At 48.8% G+C, this 17,545-nt stretch overlaps 1 protein-coding gene across 1 annotated transcript in view; it reads right to left on the reverse strand.

The window, feature by feature from the left end:
• Nucleotides 1–13,359, reverse strand: part of SCN3B (sodium voltage-gated channel beta subunit 3) — a 37,072-nt gene extending 23,713 nt beyond the window's left edge. Inside the window, exons 1-4 of the mRNA XM_056543519.1 lie at nucleotides 12,976–13,359; nucleotides 7,169–7,332; nucleotides 3,351–3,579; nucleotides 1,242–1,380 (exon numbers count right to left, since the gene is read on the reverse strand). Of these exons, the coding sequence (XP_056399494.1) occupies nucleotides 1,242–1,380; nucleotides 3,351–3,579; nucleotides 7,169–7,332; nucleotides 12,976–13,027 (584 nt within the window). The 5' untranslated portion in view covers nucleotides 13,028–13,359. The remainder of the gene's footprint in view (nucleotides 1–1,241; nucleotides 1,381–3,350; nucleotides 3,580–7,168; nucleotides 7,333–12,975) is intronic.
• Nucleotides 13,360–17,545: the final 4,186 nt, after the last annotated feature.

Here is a 17,545-nt window from a genome sequence, read left to right on the forward strand (position 1 = left end):
GCAAAAATACGCACGTGTGAACGCACCCTTAAGGAGATTACAGGGCTGACAGCTCAGTGACACACAGTGAAGGAGGAAGTTCAGTCACGTACAGTGAGGGCGAGAGAGGGACACGCCCCCTGCCTGTGAGAAGATGAAAATTCAGTGTGATCTGATATAAGATGATTTTAAAAGAAATACAGAAGCTAAACACATAAAAGTTATATGTACATGATCAGGATGAGGTACTGAGTAAGGCTACATTCACACTGCCGGTTGTCTCCGGCAGTGTGAAGCCCTTTATTTTAGGATCGAGAAAAGCCGGAAAAAAATAGTGCTTGCATCATCTTTTTCTCCGGTTTTTCTCTCAAAAAATAACGGCTGCTATTGAATACAATGGGGTCCATCGGGAGCCGTTATTTGCCAATATGCTCCGGCAAAATGCAAAAAATATATAAAAAGAGGGAGTTTGAGGCCGAATTTGCCGGAGCATACCGGCAGTGTGAAAGGGGCCTAACATATAACTTTTCATTTTCTTTTCTGGGATATGATAAGTACGCTTTAAAGGGGTACTCCGGTGGAAAACTTTTATTTTTTTTTTTTTTTTTTTTTTATCAACTGGTGCCAGAAAGTTAAACAGATTTGTAAATGACTTCTATTAAAAAAAAAAAAATCTTAATCCTTCCAGTACTTATTAGCTGCTCAATACTATAGAGGCAATAATTTTATTTTTGGACCACAGTGCTCTCTGCTGACATCTCTGTCCATTTTAAGAACTGTTCAGAGTAGGAGAAAATCCCCATAGCAAACATATGCTGCTCTGGACAGTTCCTAAAATGGACAGAGATGTCAGCAGAGAGCACTGTGCTCGTGATGTCAGCAGAGAGCTCTGTGTTCCACAAAGAAAACCATTTCCTCTGTAGTATGCAGCAGCTAATAAGTACTGAAAGGGTTAGGATTTTTAAATAGAAGTCATTTACAAATCTGTTTAACTTTCTGGCACCAGTTGATTTAAAAAAAAAAATAAAAGTTTTCCACCAGAGTACCCCTTTAACATTGCCTTCAAAACAGCTCAGAAGTCCATAGATATGTTCCTAGGTGACCTAACAGTGTTATACCGGAGGAGGACTTTTTGGAGGAAAAGTTTGCTCATCTCTAATAAGGAGTTACCTTAGGCTTGTACTCAAATATTGGGTAACCTTTGGCTTCTTTTTGCATGCCTGTCTTTTATGTTTCAGTATGGAGAGGGGTCACAAACTTACACGCTCTCCTGGGTCACTTCTTCGGCCTTGGAGATCTTTCTGTAGCAATAAACAACCTCGATCAAGAGCCACAAGGTGAGGAACGCCAGAAGGATGTACATCATGATCTCCGAGAGGACACTGGTGAAATCCTCCTTCTCTGTGGGAACATTAGTCAGGACACATTAGAACTGAGGCCGGACACTTCCTATAATAACATAAACACCCTTATTCTCTATTCATACAGCAGAGATACTGAAATTTATATATAAAACCTGTCATCTGTGATCACACATTTGTGACTATCCAGACAACCTGAAGGTGGCGCTCACCTTGTGCGGGGTTAGGAAGAGAGGATGACTTACGAAGTAAAAATGGATATCTTTGAGCACCGACCAAAAACTGTATTAAATTACAGATGTAACAATGATGGACCTGATGAAGAGAGAGGTTATATCTCGAAACACGTTGGCTGCATTTTTTTTAATTTTATTTAAATTTCATTTTTTTTTATTGTTTTATCGCTCTTTGTATCGGTCTTAGTGATTTAACACAGTTTTGGGCAGTGCTTGAACATATACATTTTTGCTTTGCTTCGTTTCACAAGCGATCTTCTCATCCTTGCTGTTTCGTGTGCTCCCTGGTGGACCCCACGGCTGGATATGTTCAAACAGCGGATTTCCGCAATCCCGCACAATTTCCCTTCTGCAAGGTTGCTGAACGGAATTTTGGTGGAATTTCAGCGGCAGGACCCCCACGATCTCCGGTGCAGCACCCTAGTCATCCGTGCACGGAGCAAACTCTGCTCCGTGCCGGATGACTGGCGACTACAGCCGCCACGCCCCCTTCATTCATGTCTATGGGTGGAGGCGTGACGGCTAGCACGTAGCCCTTAGACATAAATGGAGGGGACGTGGCGTGACGTCACGTACGCTGAAGCTCCGAGCTTCCATGTTCCGGACGCCGCTGCTGCCGGCCTGGAGACCCGGCACGACCCCCGCGATCAGATATCTTATCCCCTATCCTATGGATAGGGGATAAGATGTCTTTTAACGGAGTACCCCTTTAAATTACGATTAAATTTCCATCGGAATGCTTCTGCGGAAACCCACCAGGAAATTCCGCCATCTGAACATAACCCAAGGCTACGTTCACACAGTGAAAAATGTGCAGAATATCGCCTGGAAAACACGGGAGGACATTCCGCACTTTTGCTTGTTCCGCCGGCACTAGGCCCGCTCGGAAATGCTGCGCCTTCATAGACGGCAATGCATTTCCGAGCGGAATCCACAGAAACAAGTTCATTGTTCCTGCACATGCTGAAATTGGGATTTCCGCTGCGGAAAATTCCATCTTGTGCCCGGTGCAGCAGACACCCATTAAAATCAATGTGACTCTGCTGCATTTTCCACTCGGAAATTCCACCGTGTGAACATGGCCTGAGGCAACGTTTTCCAACCAGTGAGCCTCCAGCTGTTGCAAAACTACAACTCCCAGCATGTCTGGACAGCCAAAGCCTGTGGGAGTTGTAGTTTTGCAACAGCTGGAGGCGCCCTGTTTGGAAAACACTGCCCATAGATCCCTTTTACAGACTCTAGAGTAGTGCTCCCCAAACTAGGATTTTCCAGCTGCTGCCAAACTACAACTTCCAGCATTCCTTGTCGGCTTGCGCAAAAAACGTTACCTCACAACCTTCGTCTGTCAGCCCATGCTGGGACTTGTAGTTTTACAAGAGCTGGAAAGTCACAGTTAGAGGAACCTTGCTCTAGCACACACTTATAGGGGAACATTTATCAAAACCTGTGTAGAGGAAAAGCTGCCCAGTTGCCCATAGCAACCAATCAGATCGCTTCTTTCATTTTTGAAAAGGCCTCTGAGAAATGAAAGAAGCAATCTGATTGGTTGCTATGGGCAACTCAGCAACTTTTCCTTTACTCAGGTTTTGATAGCGTACAGTGCGCAGCGATTCCCAAACAGTGTGTCTCCAGCTGTTGCAAAACTACAACCCCCAGCATGCCCGGACAGCCTTTGGCTGTCCGGGCATGCTGGGAGTTGTAGTTTTGCAACAGCTGGAGACACACTGTTTGGAAAACACTGATATAGCGCCTTGCACAATGTCAGGTCACTTACGTATTTTGGACACGGTCAGAAAGATTTCCACGTTGCTTGTGGTGTAGTGTTGGTGTTGCTCGAAGTGTAGCGTGCGGTTGACGTTGCAGATGAATCTCCCCGAATCCATCAGCGTTACGTTTTGTAATACAAGGGAGACGTCCTGCAGGTCTTTGCTCCCAATCCACATCAGGCGGCCTTTAAATTGGCTCATGTGCTCCCGGGGTTTTCCCTCATTGTATTCGTAGATCTAAACAAGGAGAATACACAACAAGATACAACACTGCTAAGTCACATGCTGCTGAGGCAATGTAGGGTTAATACTGCTAATAATAACCACAAACCTGTACAAGGTATCCAGTAGAACTTATATATATATATATATATATATATATATTATATATATATATATATATATATATATATGGTATAAGATTGTGGGAAGGGGAGCAGTGCAACAAGACATGTTTTCAAAAAGTTATACAGATTTGTAAATTCTTCTTTTTTTAATTTTTTTATTTTTATTTAATCTTAAAGGGATACTCCGCCCCTAGACATCTTATAAGATGTCAGATCGCCGGGGTCCCGCTGCTGGGGACCCCAGGGATCGCTGCTGCAGCACCGCGCTATCATTACTGCGCAGAGCGAGATCGCTCTGCACGTAATGACGGGCAATACAGGGGCCGGAGCATCGTTACGTCACGGCTCCGCCCCTCGTGATGTCACGGCCCGCCCCCGTCAATACAAGTCTATGGGAAGGGGGCATGGCGGTCGTCACGCCCCCTGCCATAGACTTGCATTAAGGGGACGGGCCGTGATGTCATGAGGGGCGGAGCCATGACGTCACGCTGCTCCGGCCCCTGTATTGCCCGTCATTACGTGCAGAGCAAACTCGCTCTGTGCAGTAATGATGGCGGGGTGCCGCAGCAGCGATCCCCGGGGTCCCCAGCAGCGGGACCGCGGCGATCTAATATCTTATCCCCTATCTTTTGGATAGGGGATAAGATGCCAGGGGCGGAGTACCCCTTTTAATCCTTCCAGATTTATCAGCTGCTGTATGCTCCAGAGGAAGTTGTGTAGTTTTTTTTCCAGTCTGACCACAGTGCTCTCTGCTGCTACCTCTGTCTGTATCAGGAACTGTCCGGAGCAGGAGCAAAATCCCCATAGCAAACCTCTCCTGCTCTGGACAGTTCCTGACTCAGACACTTACAGTGACGCCGCACAATCGGATTGGCAGTCAGTAAATGGAAATTACATCAAACCAAGATTATTTAAACAGGAGACGGCATCTGCGGACACATTAGCCTCGCTACCCTTGACAAAGCTGATTCGTTCAGCGAAACGTCGGGGAGGCTATTAGCTAGGTGTTTTTAATACAGCGGATCTATAGGGGTCTTAAAGGAAAGGGAACAAATTGGGACCAGTAGCTAAGCTGTGCTGGATAACAAGCAATAAGCGATTAACTGGATCCCTCTTATCATAATCGCAGTGGGATCCCCTCCGATTAGATACTTATCAGTTACAGTGACGGAAAAAACTATCACTGCTGGTTTTGTACGTTCCCACTGACAAAGAAATGATTTGCCTATAATTTTAATGGTTGGTGTATTTGAGAAGTAAGAGAAAGAATAATAAAAAAATTAATTATCCAGAACAAGCTATGAATTGAATAAAATTTTACTTGGTGAAATAAGTATTTGACCCCCTCTCCCTCTCCAAAAATCAGCAAGATTTCTGGCTCACAGGTATCTTTTATGCCAGTAAGGCCCCTTTCACACTACTGGTATCATCCTGCTTTTTTACTGCCGTTATTTTACAATAACATAATTAAAAAAAAAACGGATGCAATAACTGGTAATAACGGACTATGACTGATGACCACCATCCGTTATTTTTAATGTATTTTTTTTCTTAAAAAACCTTATAATGTTCATCCGTAATCATCCGTTATTACCAGTTACATCCGGGTTTTTTAAATCAGGTTTTTAACCCTTTTTTGTAAAGCTGTACTGAGCATGCTCAGTACAAAAAACGGATGTTAAAAAACCTGACAATAACTGATGATAACGGATGTGTTTTTTTTTTGGAACATCCGGTTCCCATAGACTTCAATGTTAAATTTTGGTCCGGTTTTTTCACCATTTTTTTGGGCCGGACCAAAAATTAGTGCGTGCACCGTCTTTTGTGTCGGCAAAAATAACGGACATTAGTAAAAACGGACATGCCTGATGCAAAAGGATGGTCAAAAAATCCCATTGACATGAATGCCGTTTTCAGGACTTTTTGGCGGCGAATAATAACTGAGGTTTTTTACAGGACGATACCTGTAGTGTGAAAGGGGCCTAAAAAGCTAAGATTAGGGGAACTCTTTTAAAGGGAGAAGGATAGCAGTTACATCACCTACTGAAGTGTAATGGAGATTATTGGGGGTATGCTGTGACCTGGGCAGGGAGGGGGAGGAGGTAAGTAGTGACATCACCTACTGAAGTGTAATGGAGATTGATGAGGGCTGTGACCTAGGCAGGGAGGGGGAGGATAACAGTTACATTACTTATTGACGTCTAATGGAGATTGATGAGGGCTGTGACCTGTGCAGGGAGGAGGTAAGTAGTGACATCACCTGCTGAAGTGTAATGGAGATTATTGGGGGTATGCTGTGACCTGAGCAGGGAGGGGGAGGAGGTAAGTAGTGACATCGCCTACTAAAGTGTAATGGAGATTGATGGGGGTATGCTGTGACCTGTGCAGGGAGGGGGAGGAGGTAAGTAGTGACATCACCTACTGAAGTGTAATGGAGATTATTGGGGGTATGCTGTGACCTGAGCAGGGAGGGGGAGGAGGTAAGTAGTGACATCACCTACTGAAGTGTAATGGAGATTGATGGGGGTATGCTGTGACCTGAGCAGGGAGGGGGAGGAGGTAAGCAGTGACATTACCTTTTAACTTCTATTGGAGAGTGTTATGGGCATGCTTTGTGACATGAAGGTCAGTGTCCAGGGAGAGGGAGGAAAGAGCTGTGACCATCGCCTATCGTGAATGGTGGATTCTGTGTTTTTGATATATAGGTGTCACCTGTTTTTTTGTAATTTTGTCTATTTAAAATAATAACATGACATTTTCTGATTAAAGAGTACCTATCGTGACCTAAACTCTCCCTAATCCCCCCCCCCTATATTTCCCTTACTCTCACTGACACTATCCCTATGTTTCTTTTTATTCAAACCCCCCCTCTTTCTACCTGATTTATTGTCTTCTTGGCTGCTCATTCAGCTGTCCTAGCGTGAGGGAGGAAGGGGGGTGTGGCCAAGCATAGAGGTTCCAGCTCTGAATCTTCTCTCTGTTTACAACTGCATGTGCAGAGAGAAGAAAGATCGGAGCTAAGATAGTAAAATGAATGAGGGCATGCAGTAAAGCAGAGTCAGGAGTATGCCCTGCTCTGCTATGAGCACAGTGCTGGCTCCTGCCTGTCTGATTGACAGGCAAGGAGCAGCGCTGAGCTTGTATGTGTCCCGGCTGCAGTCTGAGATTTAGGACTCCAGCAGGAGTCTGAAATATATATTAAAAAAAGGGCTTGCGGCCAGGATTGGTAGGGAGACCTCTAGTGGTCATTTTTTCAAAGTGGAAAATTAAATAGAAAGAAGCATATTTTTTAACAACATTCAATTGGAAAGTTATTCTGCATACATTAATCTTTACTATATATATATATATATATATATATATATATTTTTTTTTTTTTTTTTTTTTTTTTTTTTTTTCTTGATGAAAGATACCCTTTAAACATTCAGCTAACATCAGAATAGGAGCCTGTAATGTAACAATATGTGTATAATACATACAAGTGATCGGTTTCCATTGCTGGGTTCATAGTACCACTCCACATTGGTAACGGCGTATACTTCCTCTCTTTGCATGCAGGAGATGCACAGTAGAGTCATATTCTGTCCCTGGACGGCCTCTGTCCCAGAAAGAACCTCAACACACACAGGTGAGCACATCCCCACTGCGGAGGGGCACCGTCACACAGAGAGGAGGGGGCGGACAAAAACCAAGCGGGCATGGGAGGGGTGAATAGGGCCACACGGGGAAAGTCCAGTAGGGACAAACAAGACAAAAAATATAACAAAGGAACAGACGGCAACAACAAGTTTAATTATAACAGACAGGGAAACAAAACATAATAGATAAATATAGGAACAACAATGGGGTAAGTAAGGGCACCATGAGATGGACAATACACCAAGGAGAGACAGAAGAGAAGATACGTGTTAGTAATATGGTAGATACTGGTCACACTTACAGCTGCACATTACACTCTTTATTTTTTACAACAATATTCACATTTATGACCGGTATTTTAGCCACCCTGACGGTATTTTTATATTAAAAATACCAGCAATGCAATGGCCGGTATTTATCCAACCAATCCTCCAACTCGAGGAACGTTGCTCCATAATCTATACCAGTGTTTCCCAACCAGAGCACCTCCAGCTGTTGCAAAACTACAACTCCCAGCATGCCCGGACAGCCGTTGGCTGTCCGGGCATGCTGGGAGTTGTAGTTTTGCAACAGCTGGAGGCACCCCTGGTTGAGAAACACTGACCTGTACTATATATTACTATATAGCCCAACATGCTGTGAGTTGTAGTTTTGCAACAGCTGGAGACACCCCTGGTTGGGAAACACTGACCTATTCTATATACTACGATATAGTCCAACATGCTGGGAGTTGTAGTTTTCGTTTAGGGCAGCTGCTGAGCCACAGGCTGTATCAGGGCATGCTGGGAGTTGTAGTTAGTGATCCAGGGCCGCACATGATGACCTGCACATAGCACGTTACAGCAGATTACAGGGACCATCCGGACCGGGCAGAATGGTGCACTAAGGGACCGGGAACGCCCCTGTGCACCAAGACCAGCATTTGCATATTTGGATTTATATATTTTTGGATCTATTTTGGATTTTTCTCGGGAATGGCGCAGAGAATTACCCTCTGTTAACCCTTCAGGTGCTGTCCCTTCACTCTTACCCTTTTTTAACCCTTCAGGTGCTGTTTCTTTGCGCTTACCCTCTGTTAACCCTTCAGGTGCTGTTCCTTTGCTCTTACCCTCTGTTAACCCTTCAGGTGCTGTTCCTTTGCTCTTACCCTCTGTTAACCCTTCAGGTGCTGTTCCTTCGCTCTTACACTTTGTTAACCCTTCAAGTGCTGTCCCTTCGCTCTTACCCCAGTTAACCCTTCAGGTGCCGTCCCCTCTCTTTTCCCCCCCTGTTATCTCTTCACTGTGTGGTCCCCGCTTCCTCCCGCCCTCCTGTAAATCCTTCTCTGGTCCCTTAATCCAATTTTGGCTTTTTATCCAATTAATCGAGTAATGGTACCAATAACTGGCTAACAAATCTATTTTTAGAAATAATCGTTCATTGCAGCCCTAGAATATACCGTTATGGTCATCAACAATAATCCATATACTGGTACCGTTTCGGCTCTCCTGGCTGTATACAGGCCAACCAGTACTGAACCCACACCAGTACTTAAAAATTGGAGCCTCAAAAATCATAATCCGTTTATCGGGATCTGCGGATCTTCTATGTCATGGCAGCGCATTAGCTGTTGGCATTATATGTCGGTGACCGTGCCATTCGGGCAGCTGTCCAGGCGCTGATAGCGTGCGGAGTAATGGCTGTAATGTACATTAGCAATGCATTATCTCGGGATAGTGTTTCAGCAGTTGGCCGTGGTCTGTATCTAATATCGATACTAAGTATATTTACTGGTCTCCTGCTACCATCAATCTAGAGCAGCGGTCTCCAAACGGTGGACCCCCAGATGTTGCAATACTACAACTCCCAGCAAGCCATGCTGGTAGATGCAGCTTTGCAACAGCTGGAGGTCCACAGTTTGGAGACCACTAAAATAGTAGATCAGTGGACTCCAAACTGTGGACCTCCAGCTGCAAAACTACAACTCCCAGCATGCCCAGACAGCCAACGGCTGTCCGGACATGCTGGGAGTTGTAGTTTTGCGACGTCTGGAGGGCCACCATTTGGAAACCACTGATCTACTATTTTAGTGGTCTACAAACTGTGGACCTCCAGCTGTTGCAAAACTACAACTCCCAGCATGCCCAGAAAGCCAACGGCTGTCCGGGCATGCTGAGAGTTGTAGTTTTGCGACATCTGGAGGGCCACCGTTTGGAGACCACTGATCTACTATTTTAGTGGTCTACAAACTGTGGACCTCCAGCTGTTGCAAAACTACAGCTCCCAGCATGCCAGTCAGGCCAGGCCTAGATTGTCTTATCAGACCAGTGGTCTCAAACTGTGGCCCTCCAGATGTTGCAAAACTTCAACTCCCAGCATGCCCGTCAGGCGGGGCCTAGATTGTCCTATCAGACCAGTCGTCTTAAACTGTGGCCCTCCAGATATTGCAAAACTTCAACTCCCAGCATGCCCGGACAGCCAACGGCTGTCCGGGCATGCTGGGAGTTGTAGTTTTGCGATATCTGGAGGGCCACCGTATGGAGACCGCTGCTCCAATGCATATAAAACACTTTCCCCATCCCTGTTATATATCCTTCCTTCTCTCGCGCCTTTGCTGTTTAAGATGCAGGCGTCGTACGTTCACACAAGACGTCGCTTATCGGAGAACAGTTAGGAAACTGGAGCAAAGCCTCATGTAATATTTATATGTGACAGCGTGAGGGTTTCTGGACTCTACATCACGCTGGGCACTGCCAAGTCTGGCACATAAGATGGCGTAGACTAAAGGGAATAGTGAATGTTGCATATGGCTGATCTGTATATGCCTGGCGTTCATGTATACAAGATATGGCTTTGTTTTTCAGTAGTTATGACTGCTGAACATAGGTGTGACCACAAAGGCCTGGGCACCCTAATGTGCCCATTTAAATCCTACCACTGATCAATGGTGACAATTACAAGTTGCTACAGACTTGGTTCTATTACTGTATCTATGCAGTGAGCTTGGTTCTGTTACTGTACATATCTGTGCAGGAAGTCTTGGATCTGGTGCAGTAACAGTGCCCGTTTTTCTCAACCTGTGGCAAAACTACTACTCCCATCATTGCCTGACAAGCTGCACTGCTCTCTAAATAGTTGGTCAATTGCAAAACTACAACTACCATTATGCCATGACAGCCTTTGGCTGTCGGAGCACTATGGGGGTTGTAATTTTCCAAGCAACAGACTTGGTTCTCTTACTGTATCTATGCAGTGATCTTTGTTCTGTTACTGTATATATATTCATAAAGTAGTTGTATTATTGACACTGGTATTGATTGGGGTCATCTTCAGCACCATAGACCTATGCAGGCCATTTGGTTAAGGTGTAGTGTGGATTAAGTGTAGTGTGAGGTGTACATGATGGAAGTTGTAGTTTTGCAACAGCTAGAATGCAACAGGTTAGGTAATGCTGTAATATATACTGCACCAGATCAAAAGCTACAGTATAAATACTGCATATACAGTATCAGAACCAAGCTCACTGCATAGATATAGAAATAAAACCAAGCCTGTCGGTTTGAAAACTAAAACTCCCATATAAGGGTATGTTCCGCCCGTGAAATTGCGCGCCAATTCCTCAGTGTGAACATACCCTTATATGGGAGTTGTACTTTTCAAACCAACCGACTTGGTTTTATTTCTATATCTATGAAGTGAGCTTGGTTCTGTTGGAATTCCGCTGTGTGAACCCCAAACATTAGTGTGAGGGGGTCTTCCGCGGACCCGTTCCCATTGCGGAATTTTGAAATTGATCCGCGCAAGGAAAGAACATGTTCATTTGTTGCGCGGAAGTCCGCTAGCTCTGCATTGGCTTCAATGGTGACGGCGCAGCACGGTCCTACCGTCTAAGTATTTTGCCGGCGGCCGCCAGATGGAATCTCCGCTCACGGAATTCTGCGAGCGGAGATTCCGTTCACATTCCTCAGTGTGAACATACCCTTATACTCTGGCTGGCAAAAGCTGTCATGGCATGATGGGAGTTAACGTTTTGCAAGTGCCAGGGACCCAATGGTTAAAAAGCACTGCAGGCTGTGAGGGCAAAATGGGAGATCTCGGTTTGTACCAGGTTGGGAAACACCAGATCCGAGACGACATCATAGATCACAGGAAGAGAACCAAGTCTGTGGTGACTGGCATCATTCCTGAGTGGCAGCAGCTAAATGGGCACATTCGCCAAATGCTGTCCGGACATGCTGGGAGTTGTAGTTTTGCAACAGCTGGAGGCGCCAAGGTTGGAAAATACTGGTGTATAGGATATAGAAACCCCACAACCTAAGGTCATAGAGGAGTCACAGGCTTGTATTTAAGATGTAACTATTACCTTGTTCCCTATATAGACTGTCCCTATAATACTGCATGAACCATCACACATCTGGGAGTGTATACATTGTGGACCCCCTATAATACCGTATGAACCATCACACATCTGGGAGTATATACATTGTGGACCCCCTATAATACTGTATGAACCACCACACATCTGGGAGTATATACATTGTGGACCCCCTATAATACTGTATGAACCATCACACATATGGGAGTATATACATTGTGGACCCCCTATAATACCGTATGAACCATCACACATATGGGAGCGTATACATTGTGGACCCCCTATAATACCGTATGAACCATCACACATATGGGAGTATATACATTGTGGACCCCCTATAATACTGTATGAACCATCACACATATGGGAGTATATACATTGTGGACCCCCTATAATACTGTATGAACCACCACACATCTGGCAGTGTATACATTGTGGACCCCTATAATTCTGTATAAATCATCACACATCTGGGAGTGTATACATTGTGGACCCCTATATTCCACACATCTGGGAGTATATACATTGTGGACCCCTATATTCCACACATCTGGCAGTGTATACATTGTGGACCCCTATATTCCACACATCTGGGAGTATATACATTGTGGACCCCTATATTCCACACATCTGGCAGTGTATACATTGTGGACCCCTATATTCCACACATCTGGCAGTGTATACATTGTGGACCCCTATATTCCACACATCTGGCAGTGTATACATTGTGGACCCCTATATTCCACACATCTGGCAGTGTATACATTGTGGACCCCTATATTCCACACATCTGGCAGTATATACATTGTGGACCCCTATATTCCACACATCTGGGACTGTATACATTGTGGACCCCTATATTCCACACATCTGGCAGTGTATACATTGTGGACCCCTATATTCCACACATCTGGCAGTATATACATTGTGGACCCCTATATTCCACACATCTGGCAGTATATACATTGTGGACCCCTATATTCCACACATCTGGCAGTGTATACATTGTGGACCCCTATATTCCACACATCTGGCAGTATATACATTGTGGACCCCTATATTCCACACATCTGGCAGTATATACATTGTGGACCCCTATATTCCACACATCTGGCAGTGTATACATTGTGGATGATGTGATACAATGTATCTAGTTGCTCTCACTATACACTGTATCCTGCTGTCTATGTATCCACTGTCTGATCCTTCACTGATACAATGTAACAGAAGACAGATGTGATGTCATTGTTCTCCCCATTGTTCTATAGTCCTGACCCATAAATGATCACATACCCATCAGCAGCAGCAGCAGCCCCCCGATCACTCTCATCCTCCAGGTGGCCATGATGGTTCTGGTTCCTTCCAGGGTGGTCCTGTGAGCCGGGGCTTGTAGGGTGAGGGGCAGTAGATGATGATGATGACGGATGATGGACCCCTCTCCTACATCCTCAGTGCGGCCATGGGGTGCGGACCCTCAGAGAGGTCATGGATGTCTTTCAGCACCTTGGAGAGTAGGATCAGCAGGGAGAGATGATCAGTACAGGGGTCTGCAGGGGGCTCCTCAGTGTCTCATCCTCTCAGGAGATCGGGGCCCCAGAAGGAACAATCATGTCCGTCTATGGACACAGATCTGACAGTCCGAGGTGTTCAGCCGCACAATGAGGAGGAGAGGAGCGGAGCGAGCACCAGGGGGCGCCGGAGAGCAGCGTGAGTCATACACGAGCCAGCCCAGCACGGAGGAGCACAGGGATGACGGGAGCGGATCCCGGGTCACATAGAGATAATGGGAGCGGATCCCGGGTCACATAGAGATGATAGGAGCGGATCCCGGGTCACATAGAGATGAGGGGAGCGGATCCCGGGTCACATAGAGATGATAGGAGCGGATCCCGGGTCACATAGAGATGAGCGGAGCGGATCCCGGGTCACATAGAGATGAGCGGAGCGGATCCCGGGTCACATAGAGATAATGGGAGCGGATCCCGGGTCACATAGAGATGAGGGGAGCGGATCCCGGGTCACATAGAGATGAGGGGAGAGGATCCCGGGTCACATAGAGATGATAGGAGCGGATCCCGGGTCACATAGAGATGAGCGGAGCGGATCCCGGGTCACATAGAGATGAGTGGAGCGGATCCCGGGTCACATAGAGATGAGGGGAGCGGATCCCGGGTCACATAGAGATGAGGGGAGCGGATCCCGGGTCACACAGAGATGAGGGGAGCGGATCCCGGGTCACACAGAGATAAGGGGAGCGGATCCCGGGTCACATAGAGATGAGGGGAGCGGATCCCGGGTCACATAGAGATGAGGGGAGCGGATCCCGGGTCACATAGAGATGAGGGGAGCGGATCCCGGGTCACACAGAGATGAGGGGAGCGGATCCCGGGTCACACAGAGATGACGGGAGCGGATCCCGGGTCACACAGAGATGAGGGGAGCGGATCCCGGGTCACACAGAGATGAGGGGAGCGGATCCCGGGTCACACAGAGATGAGGGGAGCGGATCCCGGGTCACACAGAGATGAGGGGAGCGGATCCCGGGTCACACAGAGATGAGGGGAGCGGATCCCGGGTCACATAGAGATGAGGGGAGCGGATCCCGGGTCACATAGAGATAATGGGAGCGGATCCCGGGTCACATAGAGATGATGGGAGCGGATCCCGAGTCACATAGAGATGAGGGGAGCGGATCCCGGGTCACACAGAGATGACGGGAGCGGATCCCGGGTCACACAGAGATGACGGGAGCGGATCCCGGGTCACACAGAGATGACGGGAGCGGATCCCGGGTCACATAGAGATAATGGGAGCGGATCCCGGGTCACATAGAGATGAGGGGAGCGGATCCCGGGTCACATAGAGATGAGGGGAGCGGATCCCGGGTCACACAGAGATGACGGGAGCGGATCCCGGGTCACACAGAGATGACGGGAGCGGATCCCGGGTCACACAGAGATGACGGGAGCGGATCCCGGGTCACACAGAGATGAGGGGAGCGGATCCCGGGTCACACAGAGATGAGGGGAGCGGATCCCGGGTCACATAGAGATGAGGGGAGCGGATCCCGGGTCACATAGAGATGAGGGGAGCGGATCCCGGGTCACATAGAGATAATGGGAGCGGATCCCGGGTCACATAGAGATGATGGGAGCGGATCCCGGGTCACATAGAGATGAGGGGAGCGGATCCCGGGTCACATAGAGATAATAGGAGCGGATCCCGGGTCACATAGAGATGAGGGGAGCGGATCCCGGGTCACATAGAGATGAGGGGAGCGGATCCCGGGTCACATAGAGATAATAGGAGCGGATCCCGGGTCACATAGAGATGAGGGGAGCGGATCCCGGGTCACATAGAGATGAGGGGAGCGGATCCCGGGTCACATAGAGATAATGGGAGCGGATCCCGGGTCACATAGAGATGAGGGGAGCGGATCCCGGGTCACATAGAGATGAGGGGAGCGGATCCCGGGTCACACAGAGATGACGGGAGCGGATCCCGGGTCACACAGAGATGACGGGAGCGGATCCCGGGTCACACAGAGATGACGGGAGCGGATCCCGGGTCACACAGAGATGAGGGGAGCGGATCCCGGGTCACACAGAGATGAGGGGAGCGGATCCCGGGTCACATAGAGATGAGGGGAGCGGATCCCGGGTCACATAGAGATGAGGGGAGCGGATCCCGGGTCACATAGAGATAATGGGAGCGGATCCCGGGTCACATAGAGATGATGGGAGCGGATCCCGGGTCACATAGAGATGAGGGGAGCGGATCCCGGGTCACATAGAGATAATAGGAGCGGATCCCGGGTCACATAGAGATGAGGGGAGCAGATCCCGGGTCACATAGAGATGAGGGGAGCGGATCCCGGGTCACATAGAGATGATGGGAGCGGATCCCGGGTCACATAGAGATGAGGGGAGCCGATCCCGGGTCACATAGAGATGAGGGGAGCGGATCCCGGGTCACATAGAGATGAGGGGAGCGGATCCCGGGTCACATAGAGATGATGGGAGCGGATCCCGGGTCACATAGAGATGAGGGGAGCGGATCCCGGGTCACATAGAGATAATAGGAGCGGATCCTGGGTCACATAGAGATGATGGGAGCGGATCCCGGGTCACATAGAGATGAGGGGAGCGGATCCCGGGTCACATAGAGATGAGGGGAGCGGATCCCGGGTCACATAGAGATGAGGGGAGCGGATCCCAGGTCACATAGAGGTGAGGGGAGCGGATCCCGGGTCACATAGAGATGAGCGGAGCGGATCCCGGGTCACATAGAGATGAGCGGAGCGGATCCCGGGTCACATAGAGATGAGGGGAGCGGATCCCGGGTCACACAGAGATGAGGGGAGCGGATCCCGGGTCACATAGAGATGAGGGGAGCGGATCCCGGGTCACACAGAGATGAGGGGAGCGGATCCCGGCTCACACAGAGATGAGGGGAGCGGATCCCGGGTCACATAGAGATGAGGGGAGCGGATCCTGGGTCACATAGAGATGACGGGAGCGGATCCCGGGTCACATAGAGATGACGGGAGCGGATCCCGGGTCACATAGAGATGACGGGAGCGGATCCCGGGTCACATAGAGATGAGGGGAGCGGATCCCGGGTCACATAGAGATGAGGGGAGCAGATCCCGGGTCACATAGAGATGAGGGGAGCAGATCCCGGGTCACATAGAGATGAGGGGAGCGGATCCCGGGTCACACAGAGATGAGGGGAGCGGATCCCGGGTCACACAGAGATGAGGGGAGCGGATCCCGGGTCACACAGAGATGAGGGGAGCGGATCCCGGGTCACACAGAGATGAGGGGAGCGGATCCCGGGTCACACAGAGATGAGGATAGCGGATCCCGGGTCACACAGAGATGAGGGGAGCCGATCCCGGGTCACACAGAGATGAGGGGAGCCGATCCCGGGTCACATAGAGATGAGGGGAGCCGATCCCGGGTCACATAGAGATGAGGGGAGCGGATCCCGGGTCACATAGAGATGAGGGGAGCGGATCCCGGGTCACATAGAGATGAGGGGAGCGGATCCCGGGTCACATAGAGATGAGGGGAGCGGATCCCGGGTCACATAGAGATGAGGGGAGCGGATCCCGGGTCACATAGAGATGAGGGGAGCGGATCCCGGGTCACATAGAGATGAGGGGAGCGGATCCCGGGTCACATAGAGATGAGGGGAGCGGATCCCGGGTCACATAGAGATGAGGGGAGCGGATCCCGGGTCACATAGAGATGAGGGGAGCGGATCCCGGGTCACATAGAGATAATAGGAGCGGATCCCGGGTCACATAGAGATGATGGGAGCGGATCCCGGGTCACATAGAGATGATGGGAGCGGATCCCGGGTCACATAGAGATGATGGGAGTGGATCCCGGGTCACATAGAGATGATGGGAGTGGATCCCAGGTCACAGAGATGATGGGAGTGGATCCAGGGTCACATAGAGATGATAGGAGTGGATCCCGGGTGACATAGAGATGACAGGAGTGGATCCCGCGTCACATAGGGATGAGGGAGTGGATCCCGGGTCACATAGAGATGATGGGAGTGAATCCCGGGTCACATAGGGATGAGGGAGTGGATCCCGGGTCACATAGAGATGATGGGAGTGGATCCCGGGTCACATAGAGATGAGGGGAGCGGATCCCGGATCACAGAGATGATGGGAGTGGATCCCGGGTCACATAGAGATGATGGGAGTGGATCCCGGGTCACATAGAGATGAGGGGAGCGGATCCCGGGTCACATAGAGATGAGGGGAGCGGATCCCGGGTCACATAGAGATGAGGGGAGCGGATCCCGGGTCACATAGAGAGGATAGGAGCGGATCCCGGGGGTCACA

This window comes from Hyla sarda, chromosome 10 (genome assembly GCF_029499605.1).
Source record: "Hyla sarda isolate aHylSar1 chromosome 10, aHylSar1.hap1, whole genome shotgun sequence".
Taxonomy (NCBI): Eukaryota; Metazoa; Chordata; class Amphibia; order Anura; family Hylidae; genus Hyla; species Hyla sarda.